This window comes from Strix aluco, chromosome 3 (assembly GCF_031877795.1).
Source record: "Strix aluco isolate bStrAlu1 chromosome 3, bStrAlu1.hap1, whole genome shotgun sequence".
In the NCBI taxonomy this organism is placed as follows: Eukaryota; Metazoa; Chordata; class Aves; order Strigiformes; family Strigidae; genus Strix; species Strix aluco.
In genome coordinates this window covers 33778093-33798028 of record NC_133933.1, presented here as the reverse complement: position 1 = coordinate 33798028, position 19936 = coordinate 33778093, and the positions used below count along the sequence as shown (strand labels likewise).

The window sequence follows — 19936 nt, the reverse complement described above, 5'->3', positions numbered from 1 at the left end:
GTATGTAATAGAGATCTCAGAATTGCAAGTAATAAATATGATTTTGATAAGCATTTCTACACAGGAAAACAAGAAATTCCTAAAAAGTTTTCTGTGAAGCACCTTCCTCTTCATGTCCTGTATTACTCTATACTTATAAATAATAAAAAAAAGAGACTGATAACAGTAGCTTTATGTAAGCAAGCTTAGAAATCATGCTCAGATAAGTGCTTTTGACCTAAATCTTGTAGCGCCTCGATCTGACATATAACCCCACAACTGTGAAATTCTGTATGAGATTTAGCAGTTTGAAGCTGCCAACTGACCCAGCCATAAAGCAGCCAGAGATAAGGATTTAAGGTACGATATGATACAATTAGACATTCACCTCCTATTTATTTCAGTCCGTTTCAGTATTTAACCTACTTAAAAGTTGCAAGCTTTTTATTAAAATGTAAATGCTAGTGTGCTGTATATTTATAGGCAGCTAACAACAACAAGAAAAGACTCTCATAAATTAGATTTCTATGAATGAAAAGGGTAAACAGGAGATGCTTCTGCAAAACTCTTCTAGACATGCAGAGATAAAGGATGGTTCTACCACACAAAATAATCAGATACAAAAATAGCTGTTCAGAAACAGCACACCTAAGGAGTACTTTAATCAAACATTTAGGTTACCTGCCAAAAGGACCATGATCTCTTCAAAATGCAATGCGGATTAAAGTGTTATCTAACACAAGCAGAAAACTAACCTTGGAGTGGAAGTTCGAAATGTGTTCATCATAATTTTCATGTCTTTGGATAGAGAAACCAGCTTTTTCAGCTAGATTGCAAAACTGGTTTAAAGTATTCCCTCGGAGTGGAGCAAATACCATTGCTTTTCCCTGGAACATTAAAAAGAGAATTTATACATTTTTAAAACTGGAAGAGAACCAGATATAACATACACCTGACTAAGCTTTTAATATACTCAAGCTGGAAAAGTCAATTGTTCTCTTGGTAAAATACTAAAATAGGGTAATACAAATAATTGTTCAAAATATGCAAGATTTCTGTGATTAAACAAATGCAAAATAGAAAGTAATAAATAAATATTTTCTTTAGAAAACTGCCAACTGCCATACATCTGCTCCTTTTCATATAATAATGGTGGCTATGAATTACCAAAACAAAACACAGAAAAAGCATACAAAACATACAATCAATGCAAAATCCATTTATTAGCATATGACCATGCAAAGACTGTAAATAATGATTTTCTTTTTTCACTCTCTCACATAGAAGAGTACCTCCCATTTGCTGTGAGTGGAATTACAACAGTGTAAAACAAGGCAAAATGGGAGGCAAATCAGACCCAATCATTAATTTTTTAAGGATATTTTAAACTACCTGAGCAGTGCAACCAAATTTGACCTTAAATTGGTAAATCACATTTAAAGCAGGACTTAATGTTCTTGCATAGCAATCTGGATCCTTCAAGATGATCAGGCCATTTATGATGCCCAGGCAATACACTATGGTCCATTAGCTAATTTTTTGTTCATCCTTCTGTATTCAAGAAAACAAAAATGACTGTACCTTGAACTGATGGATTTTAGACTCTGCAAAGTACTAGCCCAAAACCTGACCTACTTGATATAGCATCTCTTGAAATCTTATTTGCAAAATTAATTCTAATTGGCTGAATACCGTGTTCTGTCACATGGAATGAAAACTGGTTGAAGAGCTGTAAACAAAGGTTAATATCAGCCAACAGCATATCACACTGAGGGGAGCCACAAAGTTTCCTGTGAGTTCTTGTATTTAACTTCTACATTAATGAGAGCTAAGACTAATTTGTGAGGCGCTGTAATCAATCAAAGAGACAAAATATATTTTTAGGGATCTGAAGAAGTTATAAAATGATTAGATGCTGTAGAAGAATAATTGCTTGAGAAAATGCAATACTGTATACCACAGGAAAAAAGTGATCAGAAGAGAATTTCAGTGAGAACTCTGGAAAGCTACAATGCTGACACAAATACTTGGTGAAGAGGGCAGGGAACAAATCTGTGTGTTACAGCTCTTGCACACATATGCTGAGACAACGTGCAGTGAGGCAACAATAAAAACTCTACATTAGTATCTATGGTACTAATGTGTACTTAAAAGACTCCAATCATTAATACCACAACTCTGTATTCTCAGAATGCCTTTGTGAGATAGGAAAACATTATTATCCTCACCTTTCTCATGGGAAATTTAAGCACAAAGGAGACCTAGGGCAATACCCAAAGCAACTCACTTCTGTTCATTTGTGTAGCTATAACTTTAATGCTGTGGCTAAATATGAGGTGCAAAGGGGTGTAACTCCCACCAGAGGCACTGGAATCGCTTATGTAAATGTTAGGTCTGAATATAGGCTCAGCTCAGGATGAAAAACATTAAACACAGGAAATTCACAATTGGTTCCCTCACATCCTTGGCAAGCTTTAATGTTATCAGACAGAAGTGGGCAGCAAAGGGAGCCTTCAGCTGAGGATCCTCCTCCTCCTGCTGCCATCTCACGCTCCCCAGAATGTTGTTCTGCAGAGGCCCTTCCTGGCATAAGAAGGATGAGACTCCTCTGGAGTCCCTCATCTTCATGGGCAGCTTCACGGAGAGGTCACTGTCACAGGAACCATGTCCCCCCACCCATGTCTTACTAACCACACAATTCACGCAGGGACTTCAGGAATGGCTAAACCTCGTGAATGGAGACTGCTGGAGGCCGCACGCTCTACATCAGCCACTGATCCAGCAGTTTTGATGAGGAAGCAATGCTCATACGACATCACCCCCTTGCAGATTTCCATTTGGAGTCACCAGTCCATGCGGTCAGTCATTCCTTCTCATACTCTCTATAGACTACTTCAAATTTAATTTGAAAGAGAAATACAGTAAAATAGAATGTAACACGGTGTGAAATATCTCTTAAAACCAGACCAAAAAATCTTGAAGTAACTTTGAAAAAGGGGAATGGCTTTTTATAGCAATCACTACACAGTTACTTTTGAACAGCTCCTTAGTTGCCATAAAAACCCATTCACCTATTAAATTTAGTGTGCATCTAAAACACCTGAGGATCTTGTCCTTGCTAATAAAAACAAGAAATCATGATTAAGTTTAATAGTACAATAATCTCCTCAAAACTGGCAAGTACTGTGGAGGTACTGTGGTCAATTCTGGTCTATCATAGTCTGGATTTAAAGCATTTTCTTGTCAACTGCATGATCTTTGTGATCCTGCTACCTGTTGTGGGGCTGCAGTCACATTTCTAATTTTAAAATGTTTTTCATTTCCTGGTTGCTGTACAATAAAAAATTAGACCAGTGGCCTGGATCTACATTTGATGGACTATCCTAAAGTTGTTTTAAGTCTTAATTCAAAAGTGCCTCCCAGTTTAGGATGATGTTTAAAGTTCAAAATGGCTTTCCTCAGCCAGGAAAATACTTCCAGGAAACTTGTGAACAAAACACACCGTAAAATCTCAGTTACAATAGCCTGAAGTGTCACTAAAATGCTGCAGTAAGATAATGGGACAGATGTTCACATTTTGGATATGACTATCACTAAGTTTACTCATCAATCATTATTAAATGCAGTCTTATTTGCTGGTACTAATCATGCTTCAATAGCATCCCATTGACTTCCTTAGGATTTTGAATGGATAGGCCACAGAAGAATCAAAGCCTTCATAAAAAATATTCTTAATCAGGGAAATATCCAAACAAGCAACTGCTTATTCTGAGATTGAAATTAAAAGTATATTTTAATGATAAGAAAAAATAAAACCAAATGCTGGCAAATCAAGTAGCTTGCTTATAAGAAGAATAAGATATAGACATTCAAGATAAATTTCTTTGGTGTAAAATTTCAGTGCCCATTTCTTACAATTGGTTTATGGGTCACATTTGCCACTGTAACAAATTCAGATAGAAATTTCAGCCCCCAGTAACTCTGCAAACTGCTCCTTTCTGCCTATGTGGATTTCTGGTCCTCTGGTATGGACATTGATCTGGGCCGAAAAAAAATATTTTGCATTTTTTTAAACTGGGATCAGCTTTGTGGTTCAGATCACCTCTGGTCCCAAAAATTATTGCACTCTGACAACTGATTGTACATCATGAAAGTCAGAATGCATCACTCTGGGCAGGAGCTGCTTAACCTCCCCTTGCTGCCACTAACACAAATATCTGGGTGACCTTTTCCTCAGGGTGGCTACATTTCTCCTGTCTTCCTGGCAGTCTTGCCCCACAGCTCATTAAAATAATTCAGTCTTAAGTAACTTGGCTTAGGTCACTCAGGAAAGTCTATGATAGAACCAAGAATAGAAACCTGATCACTCTTAGCAAAGAATGGGATTACTTACATGACTAAAACAACTTGGTTTCTTAAGCCTTTGCACGTTTGGGTCTTCTATTCCTTTTACAGAGAAAATCTCTTGTCCAAAAAGTACAATACAATTTTTAAATAAAGTTTGGAGAATGCATTGCTAACATGATTGTTTTGAAATGGAAAGTTTACCTTACTGGAAGATTTGTATGTTAAGCATGAAAGGTAAAATTCCTGTTTCAAATTCCTACTTACAGCAATTACTTTACAGGTTTTCTCATATTCTCATTTTGATATCTTCTTTTTATTTTTTTTTTTTTTTCAGATTCGAGATTATTTGTTGTGTATATGTGTATAACAGCTTTTTTGGTTTTTTTGCCTGTAGGCCTCTGATTTAACAGCCTAATAGGTTGAGATTGGTAAAATATTTTCTTAGTGACAGTCATGTAGAACATGTAAGCATTTTATGAAGAGCTTAATTTCCTTATGTTCTAAGGTATAAAACACATAAACACAGGGCTTGCTTACTGTAAAAAAAGTTATAGACTACAATATATGCATAAGGGTTTTGTTAATTTTATATAAACAGAAATGAAAAGAAAAAATGTTATTTCATAATAAATAAATACACAATGACAAAGGTTACAATTGAAGGGATTACAAATGACAGAAGCCAACATAAAAACTTTCAATATTGTACTTTTACTTTAATATGAAGACATTATTATCAAAGGAAAATACTTGAGAAACGCTTTGATAAAAATAATCTCACACTATCTTTGAAGCGGTTTCATTTATTTTACTACCCACTGTGTTCCTTATCAGAAGGCCAAGTATAAGAAGTTTCCTAGTTTATGATTAGGAAAGAATCTGATAGATTAGAAGACTCAATTGAAGTTGGACATAATAAGTATTAAAGTATTACATGACATTAATCCTGCCATTCCATTACTCTCTCAATCATTGTGCACAGACTAATTATTCTGAAGCCAGTGTTCAGGAGAAAATAGAAACATACTTACACTGGGTTGGAGTAATCTCTTTATTGCATCAACAAGGCTAGCTCTGTACTGGTCCAGAAACAGGCTGACATTGAGAAGAGAACAGAATCCAGATTAAAATGGGTTTTCAATTCTAATGATACTAATGCAGATAAGTACAAGGCTAATTACATATGTTTACACAATGCTATAAAAGAGAAACTGTGGTCTACATTTCTGTCCAGATACTTTTAAATATTAAAAAACACATAAACCCAAATATAATCTAAACCAAAGCTAAAACATCAGCATGTAACAGATCTTTATATAGCTGAAATTCACAGATCACATATGCTAGCTTTTAAAATACTACCATATCAGAAATCAGGATCAATATACCAAGATAGCATTTTACATTTTTTTTATACAAGGGAAGGTGAAGTTTTTAAAAGTATTTTCTATTGTATTTTAGGTGTTGCTATTAAGGCTATTTTTCTTCCTTTTACCTTCACAGTTGTGGCATTAATTCATTATTAATTCATATTTGTTCTATTTATGTATGTATGTATCTACCTATCTATCTCTATCCCTATTAAGATTTACAAGCCTCTACCTCCTCTCTCCCTCAAGCACTGTTCAAATACACAATGACCCAGATCGTACAGAGCTGTCCTCTCTCAAGAGTGAAATCCTTCATCTTCAGCATGGGTCCCGCAAGGATAGCAGCAGAGTCAATTTTCCCATGCAATGTTGCCAACATGCTCAGCTCTATTTTGGTGTGATTACCTCATGATTTGAGGGGATAATTCATTCTTCATGCCCCCCAGTACCTTAATGTATATACTAATAGTGGCAACCAGGGTGCCAATCACTCTTGACTAGATATTTGTGGACATGTAGTTACTGTGGATGAGAGTGCATTTACAATGGTTAGTGAACAACTATCAGATAGCAACTGATGCCTTTCAGTCCTTACTACCATGGGCTGCATTTATATTGGTGCTTCAGATAAGAAAGTCTATCAAGCAGGCCACAAATAATGTGATTCTTTCTTCATTATTTTTCATGCTTTCTCTGTAACAAAACTGCTTCCCAGCCCATGTCAAGCTCAAGTTCTACACTACATGGCATTTTGTCCATTCTTTATGATTTTTTCCCATACTCCCCTTTCCTTTATTCTCAAACATCTTTTTCTGAAGAGATGTGGGTAACTTTTTTCCAGGTTTGAAATTTCTAAAAGAATGTAAAGAATATATGAAAACACTGAAGAGAAAAAAGTGGTCTGCCAACCACATGCCAGTCATCAAGAACAGAATATGTGGGGATATTTAGGAAAGAACACTCCACAGCTACCAAGGAGAATACATATCACAGGGTCAAGCAGCTGTGTAAGAGCTGTGAATTTTTGCTACTCAGGGGAAAAAAGAAAAAGCCTATCAGAAAATTTGTCAGTGACCAAATTTCACCAGTAAAAACTGGCAGAACCTCACATTGTTGAGAAAATATGGTAGACTAGGTAATCATACATTTCTTAAAGAACATTTCATATAGAAGTATAACCTTTTGAATTTCTTCTTAAGATACTGAAGTACTAGATAACAATTTCTCTGATAGCCTGCCCACAAGAAAATTTAAACTTTAGCAATTGGCATGATGGCTGCCCTTCAGCCTTGATTAATCTTACTGGAAGAGCCTTACTGAAAAAATGCTTGTTTAAATTTAATTCATTGAAACAGCAGCTGATATTTCTTCTAACGTCTCCTGGGAGTTTTAATCATATTCACTTCAGGCAGATCCCTATACAGATAGATACCATCAGACACTACTTCACTGGGAACTTAGCCACCTGCAGAAGAGGTGGAATATAGTGAATGAGTCCTCTCCCAAAAGAATCGCTAAAAATAATTAATTTTCTTCCATCACAAGCATGCACACATTTAAGACTTGCTGAGATCCTGTGTAGACAGAAGTACATTCCAAATGAAAAATGCACTTATAATATTTTTATTTCTGAAAGCAGTGTAGTGGAAACAATTTTGGGGCAGCTTACCAATGCTAAAATTCCTTTTTCATGGACCTGCATCCATTCTCTCTTTTTACAGTGAGACAGGGGCACAACTGCTGCTGCCAATCTTGTTCCTTTACAGTAAAAGAGGTACAGGCCTTTGTTCACCAGAAACTGAGTGTCTGAGAACTTAAAATGGTTACATGACCTGCTAGATTAGACAACTTCAATAATATCTTTTCTGTCCGACCCCAATCGATATTTTGGCGGTATGGGAGGTAGACTCTTAGCCCTCTTAGTTTAGGAAGTCCCGATAACCTGGGACAGTTGCCCTGGCTCTGCTCCCAAGTTGTCCCTGCCCTCCAAAAGGCCTGTCCCTTGGAACAGGACCTACTTCAATCGAAAATAGTCTCCAATATTGCAATTTCCAGTCTGTTGCTCTGTGAGTCATATAACCAGAAGGAGCAGAGAAAGCTGGAAGCAATGTTAATGCAATACAGTGACTCCAGGGAACATCTCTATCCTCCCTCTGAGTTGGAGGATGCTCTGAATGAGGAAAATCTTGAAGAAGCCATTAGATAATCTGTGCTGCAGACAGGGCCAGCCGAGGATATGGCCCAGGCAAGGAGATTTAGTCACACAATTTCTCTTACCAGTAGAATTTGTATGACTAAATATTACCACAGCATACTGAAAATGTACCCAAGACAATACTTTAAAGCTCACATCTCAATGAAATAACGTATTGTTCTAAACCATTCACACTCAGTTTTCACACCTCAATTCAAATTTGCCTTAGCTCACCATTACTTTAGTAGCAATGTCTCATGTTTATGTAGTAAGGATGCTATGAAAGCAGTAGCTCAGGACAGGAATAGCAAGGTTTTCTCGGGTCAGCAAGGAAGTTTTGGATCACGGGAGTAGAGAGGCAAGAACAGAGTTGATGATTCAGCCTTTGTTTAGGGAGTACTCTTAACCTGTGAAATCTGGATGAATATGCAGACAATCTTGTCATCTCTCTCCTTTTGTTTGGTTTTTTTTTTGTTTTTTGTTTTTTGTTTTTTTTTTAATTTTAAAATACTATTAAAACCGAAATGAAAGTTTATACCAAAACTTTATGGAAGTAACAGTAAGCCACGAGGAAACAAATTAAAAAACCAAGTAGACTCAGTTTGCTTCATGCTGATATCCTTTTATCTTGTGCCTTGAAACAAGGGACATATTTTATAGGCTATGACGTGAGCTTATTTTTCTTTTTGCATACTTCACAATTGGTAAAAGAGCTTAGTTTACAGGTGTACTTCAGGCATAATTATATTAATGTATAGTGCCTAGTGTATAGAGCCATTTATCTTTTTGTTCGCCTTCAACTACACAGCTGACATAAACTGAAAAAACCCTTATTTCCATGTCGTCAGATTCCAATGCACATGAAAGTGTGTGCAAGAAATCAGGCTTAAAATGAGTAACAAATTTAAACTGAAGGACAGAGATCTTACTACATTCCTGCAAAAAAATTTCCTTATATTAAATGAAATACATTAACAGAGACTAAATTGAGGTATTTTAAGATATAATATAATACTTTCAGTTCAGTTCTACATTCCTGGTGAATCCACAACTCCCCATGACTTCAGCAAAAACCTCAGCAGTGAAATTAATGTGGGATAGCCCCCCCTGCCTTCTGTTATGCAAATACTTATGCATATGCCAAACTTCAAGAATATAATCAGTCTAAGTAAAGTGGGATATTATACATTTCAAAAATGATATGGGGATCTAGACCTTATACTGTCTCTACATTAAAATTATTTGTGAAAACTTGTTTCACAACAATGTCAAAGATTTTCCTATTGGCTCAGTCCTATTGGCTTTGACTCTCCTTGGATTAAAAATCTCAGCAACTTTTTTCTTAATAAAGAAAAGGATATACACATCCTTTTAAATAATTAGAAATCTGAGGCTCTCAAGAGCTTTGGAAGAGTCTTGGTTTTGGCCTGTTATTTCTCCTCTATTCATACTCACTCTTACAATTCCAGCACCTGTGTAACTTTATATTCACAAGCATAGGTCAAATGAAAGTCTAAACTTCTGGCAGCCCTCACCTGGCCTTAAAATTCCCCCTCAAAAATATGAGGTGGGTGGATATGCTTTAAAATTTCCACTATTTTTTTCCAGTATATCCTTCTTCCAGGTGTGGCCTCACCAACATTTTTTTCCTCCCTTATTTTTATCTCATAGTTGACATTTTACAAGTTGTTTCGGAACTGCTGAACCATGAAACTATTTTTATTGTCAAAATCCTGAATGGTTAAATAATGACTAGCTTTCTCAGTTTGCCTCTTATTTATTTTATAATCTAGATGAGCTACTAAATTTAGCTGTTAACTAATAGACTGTCTGTTCTGAGAAATAACTTATTTTCCACCCCTGCACACCAGGTTTATGAAAGTCTGACTGTAAATATATGAATATAAACATATCGCTGCTTGTTGTAATCATGTACATTTTTACTTGAACCTCCATGTGGATTTGGAATATGTTTATGAATAGAGCTTGTTTTTATGTAAATGGGATCAAGCAGTACCACTGGTTAGCTATTCAGAGAATCAGACAATATCACTGTTGCTGGAAATACTTGAATAAAAATTTATCCATGTACCTAATATTTGAACTCAGATTTTTTGCTTTCTAGTTCTCTGTTCTAATCTCAGATTTTATTGACTGACAATGAGCTATATGATGGTGTTAAACTAAATGCAATCTATTCTATCTGTTTTTATCTCTGCATACTTCAGGTTTCAGCTGAGGAGCTATAAGAAAGAAGATTTTTTTTTTTTTACTCTTCAATGGCAGCCCAAAAAATTCAGAGAGCAAAAATCCTGCCAACAGTTCTCAAGCTGATTCTATATCTCAGAAGAGAAATACATGAAAATGAAAAGAAGATTCGAGTTTGATAAAGCATGGAACATTTTTTTGCCCAGTCTTTTCATGTACCAGAAAACCTAGTGTCCATAACTTAAAGAATGATTTCTAAAAGAAACAAACAATAAAGGGATTTTCATGCTTACTAAACTATATTTATGGGCACTTGCAACAAGAAAATACAGACAATTTGTGATAAAACGACGTACTTTAAACTAACCTTCACATTTCTATTTATTTTTTAGAAATCTATAAATATTTATACACTTACCTGCATTTTAAGTGCTTCAAAATAAATGTACAAAATGCAGGGATTGCAAATGCATTATGTATTTTACCTGTCATGTTTGATTCTTTGTTTCCTAAAGAAACTACACTATTTCCAAACAGACTGGGAGGAATATTGGGCAAGAATATTACTGAAAAATACAACATAAGTCTTGCTCCACTCTGCTGTACTCCCAGCACAAATAGGATGACATGGTGTGAGTATCAAGAATACAAGAGATGGCACAGCCAGGTTGTTTTGATATTTGTGTGAAGAACAAATTTAACTCTAAATCTCTTGGCAAGACCTTGCTTCACCCACATAATCTGGAGAACATCCATATGTGAGCCTTGTCTAAGCCTCCGAGAAGACTGCTGCCCTCCTGCTCATGTCCGCCAGCACTCTGATCTGACTTTCATACTTAATCTGATCTAATCCTGTCCAGCATTAACTTCATCTGTGCAACGAAACCTGGAGTATCCATTCTAATATTTGGAGAGGAAGGCATTTACTAAATTACTTGCTGAAATCATATGGTGTTGTTTAGCTCCTTATTTTAATCAGATGATGCATCTCTGAGGCACATTATCAGCGATTAGTTAGAAACCCTTCTCTGTCCTTTTTGGGAACAAAGAACTTTTCTGAAATTAAATGTTAAGAGAAATGAAGCACTGTTGCATTCTGTCAACAAATAGGTATTAGAAAAAGAAAAAAAGATGACTAAACACACTTTCTCCAGTGCTATAGAAAACCAGCAACTTCTGTGAAATAAGAAGAGTTTGCTTAAGCAGCAAAATATCAGAGCGGAAAAAAAAAAGCTTTAGAGGAATATTTTGTCAGAAGCCACGTAAAAAGAACATCGTTTAAAAAGACAATAGACAGCTTCGTACTTCCCTTTACCTTTTTCCTTTAACTATTTCTTAGTAAGGTAGAGAAATCTGCTTTCCTAGGAAGTCCCTGCTTTCAGAATTTGGTCTCTCACAACAGTTATATGCAACAAAACGTAAACAGCTTTTTCTGTTTTGAACATTTAAAGGGTCAAGAGCAAATATCCATGACGGAAAGACATATTCATTTAAAAATATCTACTCTCCTAAATGAAATTTGCACATCTCTTTTTCCACTGTCTCCATTTATATAACAGGAATAATTTATAATATACCATTTTTAAAGTTAGCATGCAGCAAATAGAGCACAGCACAATTCTGCAAATCCAGTATCAGAAAAGGGTTGTGCCAATAATGAAATCTATTTGCATAAATTATTAAACAATATACTATATTGTAACATATATCTACCTTTTCATAAATTAAGTGCTGTATTCTTATTTTTTTTACTAAGAATTCTCTTACAATTAACACTTGCCTGTGTAAATAATATAAAGTCTATGTCAACAAATATTGCTGTCAAATTGATTTAAGAAACAGAATGTGATGGAGGAAAAAAAGGTTTTGAAAATCTTTTTTTCCCTCAGAAAGATTTTCCGGGGAGCAAAAAATATATCCCCTTATATCAATAGTCAGATCTTTCCTAAGAAGTAAGCTAATTGAGCTGTTTGTGTTGATAAACTCCCTTTTCTCCAGACTGTTCCTCACTGAGCCATAATTATTTGCAATTTGCCTAAGTCGTCCATTTACTGATACGTCAAGCATGAAACAGAGGCAATTCCAGAAAATGGAAATGCTTCTCAAAATCAATCTTTGGGAAATAATGTGGTAGAAGTTACTGTGTGATAGAAGACTACCTTATAACTGTCACATGGAGATGAATATTAATTTGTTGAGGTTAAGGTGGCTTTGTGCTTCATTTGTTGACTTTGCTTAGCCATCAGCAAGCAGCACAGTACAATTACTCCAGCAAAGCTATTTTTCTAACATGAGTTTTATGATTTTTATGTACTTACCAGTCAGCACACATAACAATGTCAAAATGTCCTTCCAGTTGAGAGACATCTGTCTCATTATCCCATCGTAAAATGCTAGAGGAAAAAAAGATTAAAAAAAAAATGAAAAGAAAAAAGGACTTACATTTTTCATCTTGAGATTTTAAAAGTATTAATATTATTCTCATGTGACACAGAAGTGTTTTAAAAAGTACACACTCGTTACTTTCAAAGATGAATGTAAAAATATTTTTCTGTAAATTTTTAAGGTTTTAAATCTCAAAGCTAAAGAGCTATTTTTTATTATAACAGAAAGGCAATCCACCCAGGTTCTGATGAGTGGATCACCAAAAAAGATGCATTTCTGAATTACTGGCAAATGTATGGCTTCAGATTTTTACCCCTTAACACCACCACGAGGAACTGAAGTTGACAATCTGAATGAAACACAAATTTGCAGGATAGATGTGAATACATGGATCTCTGTTACATCTGGCAGACAAGTCAGTTGTGTTTCTCACTGATGAAGTGAGCATTCACTTGGGCTGGAGGGAGGAGGGACAGGGTGAAAAAATGCCAAGCTTAACTTCAATGCCAGCTATGTTGCCTCAGGCAAGCTTAAAAATACAGTAGTGCTGACTCTGTCAACACTTATTCTCTCACAGGTGATAAGTTGTTTAACTCTAAGGTACGCAATAGTAGGCAAAAATGCACATATGCACAAAGTTTTTCTTTGCTTATAAATGCTGCTGATTTGTGTAGCTGCCACAAAGAATTTCAGTACTTTGCTCCCATTTAAAAAACAGCAACTAGTACTGGAAATTACTGCATACTTAAAGCATCATTACACCGAAGATTTGAAGCTGCATTTCTATTTCTAGGCTATTTAAAAAAAAAAGAATCTATCCTTCTTTTTAATTTCCTGGTTATTTATAATAGAAAGTAGATAAATATTTATAGGAAAAGCACTTGTGGGGGAAGGGCCTAATCTGATCTTGTCAGGTTGTGCATGCTTATCTCAGTTTTGTATGAGTCTTGACCAAATAGACCCTTTAGTCTTCCCGCAGCTATAATCTACTTCTGGTTAAAAGCCATCTCCATTCACATCCTACTCTTAATATTTAACTGAGGATCAGTTATAAAGTGTTCATTCAGAAATGTTCCCTAAGTATACAGGAAAAAAGGAAATTTTATACGTTGACTATACTATATGCAAAAAAGGCTTGTAAATATGTAGGTAGATAGATAAAGAGCCATAAAGAATTAAGGTACCACAATATGCGTGTACACATTGTACACAGAAACAAAATTTGAAAGAATGCTTTTCAAACATGGAAATTATGAAAGGAGAGGCCCAGTTGGTTGGGAAAGCTTTGATTATGTGGGGCTCAGTGTAACTGAACAGATCAGGACTCATTAGCCCATTTGCCCTCCTGGAATTTACTGTGACAATCCAAAGAGAGAAAAGAGTAGATTAATTTAATTTTTCCCCCTCAAATTGAAAGTAATACAGATTTTAGAAGCCTAGGTAGCTTTGCACACTGGCACGCAGCAGGCATCCAGTAGTGGAAAGTGACAAAGGAGAGTTCTCACTCTCAGCTGCTGGCTGCCTGCTGGCTACCAGCGGCTTTTTCAACCCTGTTTCCGTGGAAACTTAGGTTAGAATGGTGAAAATTAGGTAAAGGTAAGTTTTGTGGGTTTAAAGCACGCACTCTAATACTTTAAGAATCCTGAAGCAGAACTGGAAATTGGTAGATGAACTGTGAGCCTTAAAAGGCCACCTTTGGTTCTCATTGCTACAGAAACAGAGATCTGATCAGTACCACTATAGGGATTTGAATTACGATTTTTTTAACCCATATATTTACTATACTTCACACATGCAGTCCGGAAGGCAGCACAGGTGGCTCCTCCTGGAAAAAAAACACCCTCTCTCATGTTACTGTCAGTTCCCACTGAGCATCCAAAATACAGCATTTTCTGTGCATACCTACTGTAGGCACAAAGGAGTTTGTGTGGGTACGTAAAAGCTCAGAAACCATAATGCTGAGCAAACTATGGTATCGATGAGTTGCCAGGAGCATGAGCAGTGGTGCAACATGACTGGCACATGTGCTGTTAGGAGGACTAAGCTAAGGGCCCCACATCCAGCCATAAGCCAGTCTTCCACCATTTTCCTGATCTAGCATCAGGGCTGCTCTTAAGTCTTTAGCTTCAGTACTGTTGCATTCCTGAAGACATGATCATTATGCAAAGGCCAATGATAAATTTACACATAAGATTTTCAAAATCAACTTTGCCATAAATTTTCAAAAGGTACAGGAAAGTATTCCTGGGGAGAAATAACCACGTAAAGTAAAGATAATCTCTGTTAAATAAATATCAACAGGACTCATATTGATCTCACTCAGGATGTATGCACACTGGTGTGAGAGATGCAACAAGCTGTATATGTTTATCTATGCTATCTTTAGGCAAGTGCAAATATGACTAGTAAGGCAAGCACAGCTAGGGTACGTGAAGCTCAATACTGGCTGCAACCTCCACAACTGTTTTGGTAGCTAACTCTGGGCTACCATATCTACACCGTTATTCATTTAATGCTTCCACAAATTTGCACGAGCTGCAATCAAACATCTGTACCTGCACCTGTAAAGCAGACATGCCCCCAGCATACCAGGGAATCAGAAACAATTCTGCTCCAAGTCAGCATTATTACATCATTAACAGTGATGTCAGAATCAGCCTGATTCTGAATCAGAATCAGCTATTTTGAATTCTAGTGCTAATGAAAGTAGTGAATCAGAGTCAGGATGTATATAAATACCATCACTACACATACAAGTTCTTGTAATCCAAACACAATTCCTGAGTACGAAGTACAGAAAAATCCACTGATATTGCAAAACATCTCTGAGAAAGGTAAAGATGTGTATATGTGTATCTAAATGCATGTATCTATACATAGTAAGGGGGTGAGGAACCATAATTTTTTCAGGGAGGGCTTGGACTTAGTGGTCACACCTGAAGGAAATGCCAAAGGCACCATGAAGTAAGGGCTGATTGCATTTCCATTTAAAGAAAAGCACCACTAGGAAACCCAGAAAAGTGTTAGCAACAGAAATCTGAAAATCTCAGTCTTTATGAAGTTTCCTTTAAAAAAAATAGATGTAAGTGTAAAAATACCATACCACAGAAAGTCTTTTAAATTGCCAGTATCACGTTGAGTGCGAACATGAAAAAAATGCAAGCCTTGTTAATATTTTCCTCTTGTTCCATTTCCAATAGTGTTAAATTAGTGGACATAAACCACTTTTTTCTAAAGTCAGTTTTCTTCCAGCAAAATAAGTTTTAAAGCTATAATATTTTTATGTCTTTCTTTTGAGGGAAGACACTACAGTACTAACAGCTGAAATTATTTTGTAAATCTGAAAAATGTGCTGTATATCTGTCCAAGCCACACCTTCAATGGCTTTTTTGTAAAAGAAAACAACAAACAACTAACAAATTTAAGGCTGTGTAAAGCCCACTCTTGATATTATTTTGTGCTGGGTTATTTAACTCATGCAGGTTTAATTTCTTGCCATTGAAAACAGCAACTCAGTTTCAGCCAAAAATGGTCTGAAACCCACTGGAAATATAAAATAGTTTGGGAGCGCTTTTTTGGCTACAACAGGAACATTAAAAAAAGAAATAGGATGCAAGTGAAAAACACTACTGCGCTGTTCAGCTACTACTTAGGTCAAACTGATGGTGGCTGAAACTTGGTACCTGCTAATGGCTGCTTTATGGCCTGTATCAAATAAATTTGACCAGTTTTCAGAGGAAAAGTACCCACGTCACAAACCTATTACTATAATTAGCAATCTTGATGGTAGTCCTAGCAAAAAGGACAAGGACTGAATGAGCTACGGGGAATGAACTATCCTCTCCCATGCAGAGGTGGCTCTTCCAGGTCAGGGATAAAGCATACTATCAAAATAGCCTGAGAAAATATGTACTGATGCTTCAGTAGTTTCCTAGGCTGTCAACCTTATACCATTCTAAACCAATAAATTCATTTAAAAAAGCCCCAAATAACACACTACACAATCAATGAAAGCATTTTTTTCTTTTTTTTTTCCTCTGATTTATCTTTTAAATTGACAAGCAAGCCAGAAAATGTGATTAGGTCAAGACGAAAAGAATTATAATGATAATAGAACAAAAAGATCAACGAAGAAAATAGAGACTTTGAGTACTACCAATGTACCCCCAAATACGTCCTTGTATTTCAAAGGAAAAAAAAAAGACAACAAAAGAGCAAATATTGCAAGGATAGTTACAGCAGCCAAGGCTGCACTTTCCCTGTACAGTAATCCTAATTTATGGAGGATAACCTGACAAATGTCGACACTCTTTCTTAGACTGGTAAAGTATCTCAGCAATCTACAACAAAAGACCTGATTTTACCAGGTTTTTATTTCTCATGCAAAATTCCTCATTACTATTATTATTCAACTTCTGTTATTCAGTGTTTGTCTTTCTAGTGTGTCTAGGCAGGTAACTTACATGAGAAAAAACAGGTTAAGTCTCTGATTATTAAAACTTGAAACATTTCCAAGTCCCTCTGAGATGTTCTTGTGATGAATGGCACAGGCTAGAGTAGCTCTCAAGTTGGCAGAAAAGTAGTTGTGCAGATAAAGACAAAAAAATCAAAATTAGAAGAAAGGACAAAGGCACAAAAGCCTTACTTGCTTCAAAATGTATTAGCAGTTTTAATAAAGATAAAAAAAATTGTCCCACTTAGCAGATTAACAGCTACCAAGAACCCCTATCTACCCACCTCTTCTTTTCATATTTTAATTTAGGCTTCAGTCTTTGAAAAGCATTATCATAGGTAAGCACACAGGTTCAGGTAAAAGATTTTGTCTGGGGGTTTATATGACTTTTTCTATGACATTAACCAAGCAAGTTCGTTAACACATTAACAAAAGCCATCATCAGGATGTTTCTCCTCACCTTGGTCTTTGTTTGAGATTCCTCAGTTTTGCATAAAGATCAAGAAGATGGACCTTAAATTAGTGACAGAGGCAACGTGTACACCTATCATTACAACTCCTCTAAGGAGTCTTGCAAATTTGCCTGCTATCATTTCCCCATCTTTCTCCTTATATTATTATTATTTCCCCAACTTCTTTCACCTTCTGCCTTTCTTACCTTCACTGCTTCACTTTGCTTTGTATTCTTATCCATTATCTCATTCCCTACAGTGCACACCTGGTTTTAAGGGACCAAGGTTAAATTTTCAACCACAGGTACTCAACATCAACCATTCTACCTTTCCTCTCACATTTCTAAGCAGTTTGAATGTGATATTTACAATTGCCAATGGACATTTCCTTCTAACAATCTCCTTGCAGGTTTCAGTAACTTCCACATCATTTATCTACGCTTGTCAAAGTATACTGATTATTTTTCTCAGCTAGGCTCAAAATCTGCACTTTATCCTCACTCTCTTGAACCTTTCTTCTCTCTTCAGCCCGGTAAAAACTTGCTATTCATTAGAATTTTTAATTCCACTATTTTCTCTCTGGGTTTTTTTGAATTGTCTCTTACTGCTTTTTCAATTTGTTCTTCTAAAGATTATCTTCAAACCTTTCCCATATTTCTGATAATTTCACGATGTTCCATCTCAACCTCTTCTTCCTCTGAATTTTACTTCTGGGCTATCTCATCCATAAAAGCTAAACCCAACTACTCACTTTTCTGATTCACACTGTGTATCCAGACTCACAACTCAGAGTTTTTCACAGCCTCAGTGAGTGAGAAGCTCACCGCCTCTGAAGAACGAGAAGGCACTGTTGTTACCACCTTTTCCTTGATCCCTTTGGACATAACCATTAATTCCACTCTGTAATCTAGACTTATCTTAGACCTTCCTCTATATTTGCATACCTCAGCTCTGTTCAGATTTTGCTTATTCTCTTTGCATAGCATCTCTAAGAAGTTTTTTATCTACTCTCTCAACTTAAACTCTTGACCATGTCATCATCACTTACACCTTAACATCACAATACTGTTCTCTCTGCTCTTGAAAAATACAGTCTCGCCCTATTAATATTTATTCAGTAGGCTGCTGCAAAGATTGTTTTTCTTGCTTACAACCCTGATCTTGTCACGTTTCTCTTTGTACTCCTCCAGGTAAGTTGCAAGTCTTCTTTTCCAAATGCTTCACAACAGTTCACTTCCATATTTTTTATCTCTCGTTCAATATTGAAAGGACAAGTCCCTTCTTCAATCAGCCCTAATGTCAGTTTGCATCTTCCACTTAACTTTTCAAGCAAGCACTTTTACAATTTTCTTCCACTACGTTATCCACGAACATTTATAAACTTACTCCATTATCCTTGCAACTCTCCTTTAAAATAGCGCCTACAAAAACTGAAAAGAAGCTAGGCTGCTCTTGTGCCTCCAACTCTATCATGCTGAGTACAGTTATTCTCATTATCCTTCCTCACCATATCTATCTCTGGTCTTAAACCATAGATTCTCTAATACAAACTGCCTATTTGCTCTGTGTTTATACAATGTCTGGTACAACAATTCAGGATGAAACCTCATCACATTAATGTGGTAATACGAAAGAAGAAAAAACACCAAACCCAACTATGGGTCCCTTCTAACTTGAGATATTCTATGATTCTATGTAGGTTTTCCTGCCTAAAAGTTTCTTTTTTAAATGTATGATAAAGTTATGTGCTTCCCTTATTTATTCCTTATTCTGAGAACATATTTTCTCTCTCTTATTCTGTACAACATATTTTGCTAAAATTCAGATGGGAACATTACAGTTTTGTCTTCAAAAATAACAGTCCTAACACTTACACATTTGCAGCATATCAAAAGCTACTAAATTTGTGGGACGTAATAAATACACTGCATGTAAGTACAACTGTTTCAGAATAAAGTTTTCCATTTTGTAGACACACCACAGCCCAACATTCAGCACAAGTGTGGCTATTTTTTTAAAAGAAGTGAGAATACTCTGTATAAAAATGTTATGAATAAAAAAATACCACTGATGTTTGTGAATTTGCCTTTTCACATCCCTCCATTACATCAATACGGTCTAAATCACTCTTTATTTAGAAGACTGACTACTGTTTTTAGCAAGGTTCATGTAGTTCATTATGCACAAAATGGATGGTTCTCACATTCTAATTCAGACTGATGTGGTATAAAACCCCACATCATTTCAAAATGCAAGACAGCATAAGCACATGTGGCAAAACTGTACTGGCAGGATCAGTGAATGAAAGCTTTGTAAAAGTTTGTTTTGTGTAAAAATATAAAGGCAAAAAAGACAGTTTCTTGCTCTATGGAAAATAGTCTATCCATGAATACAGGGTGGATAATCAAGGGAACAAGAATGAAAACAAAGAATGTGAAGTGAACCAGGCAGGTCCAGAAGGATTGAATGGGAGGAAAAATGAGAAACAGCGGAGATGTAATTCACAGGTGCTTAAATTCTGAGGACAGAAGGGACCACAATAAACATC

At 36.0% G+C, this 19936-nt stretch overlaps 1 protein-coding gene across 1 annotated transcript in view; it reads right to left on the bottom strand.

The window, feature by feature from the left end:
• CAMKMT (calmodulin-lysine N-methyltransferase) overlaps positions 1–19936 on the bottom strand; it is a 222226-nt gene that overhangs the window by 7455 nt on the left and 194835 nt on the right. The window contains exons 8-10 of the mRNA XM_074818049.1: positions 12417–12491; positions 5358–5421; positions 735–866 (exon numbers count right to left, since the gene is read on the bottom strand). Coding sequence (XP_074674150.1) covers positions 735–866; positions 5358–5421; positions 12417–12491 — 271 coding nt within the window. The remainder of the gene's footprint in view (positions 1–734; positions 867–5357; positions 5422–12416; positions 12492–19936) is intronic.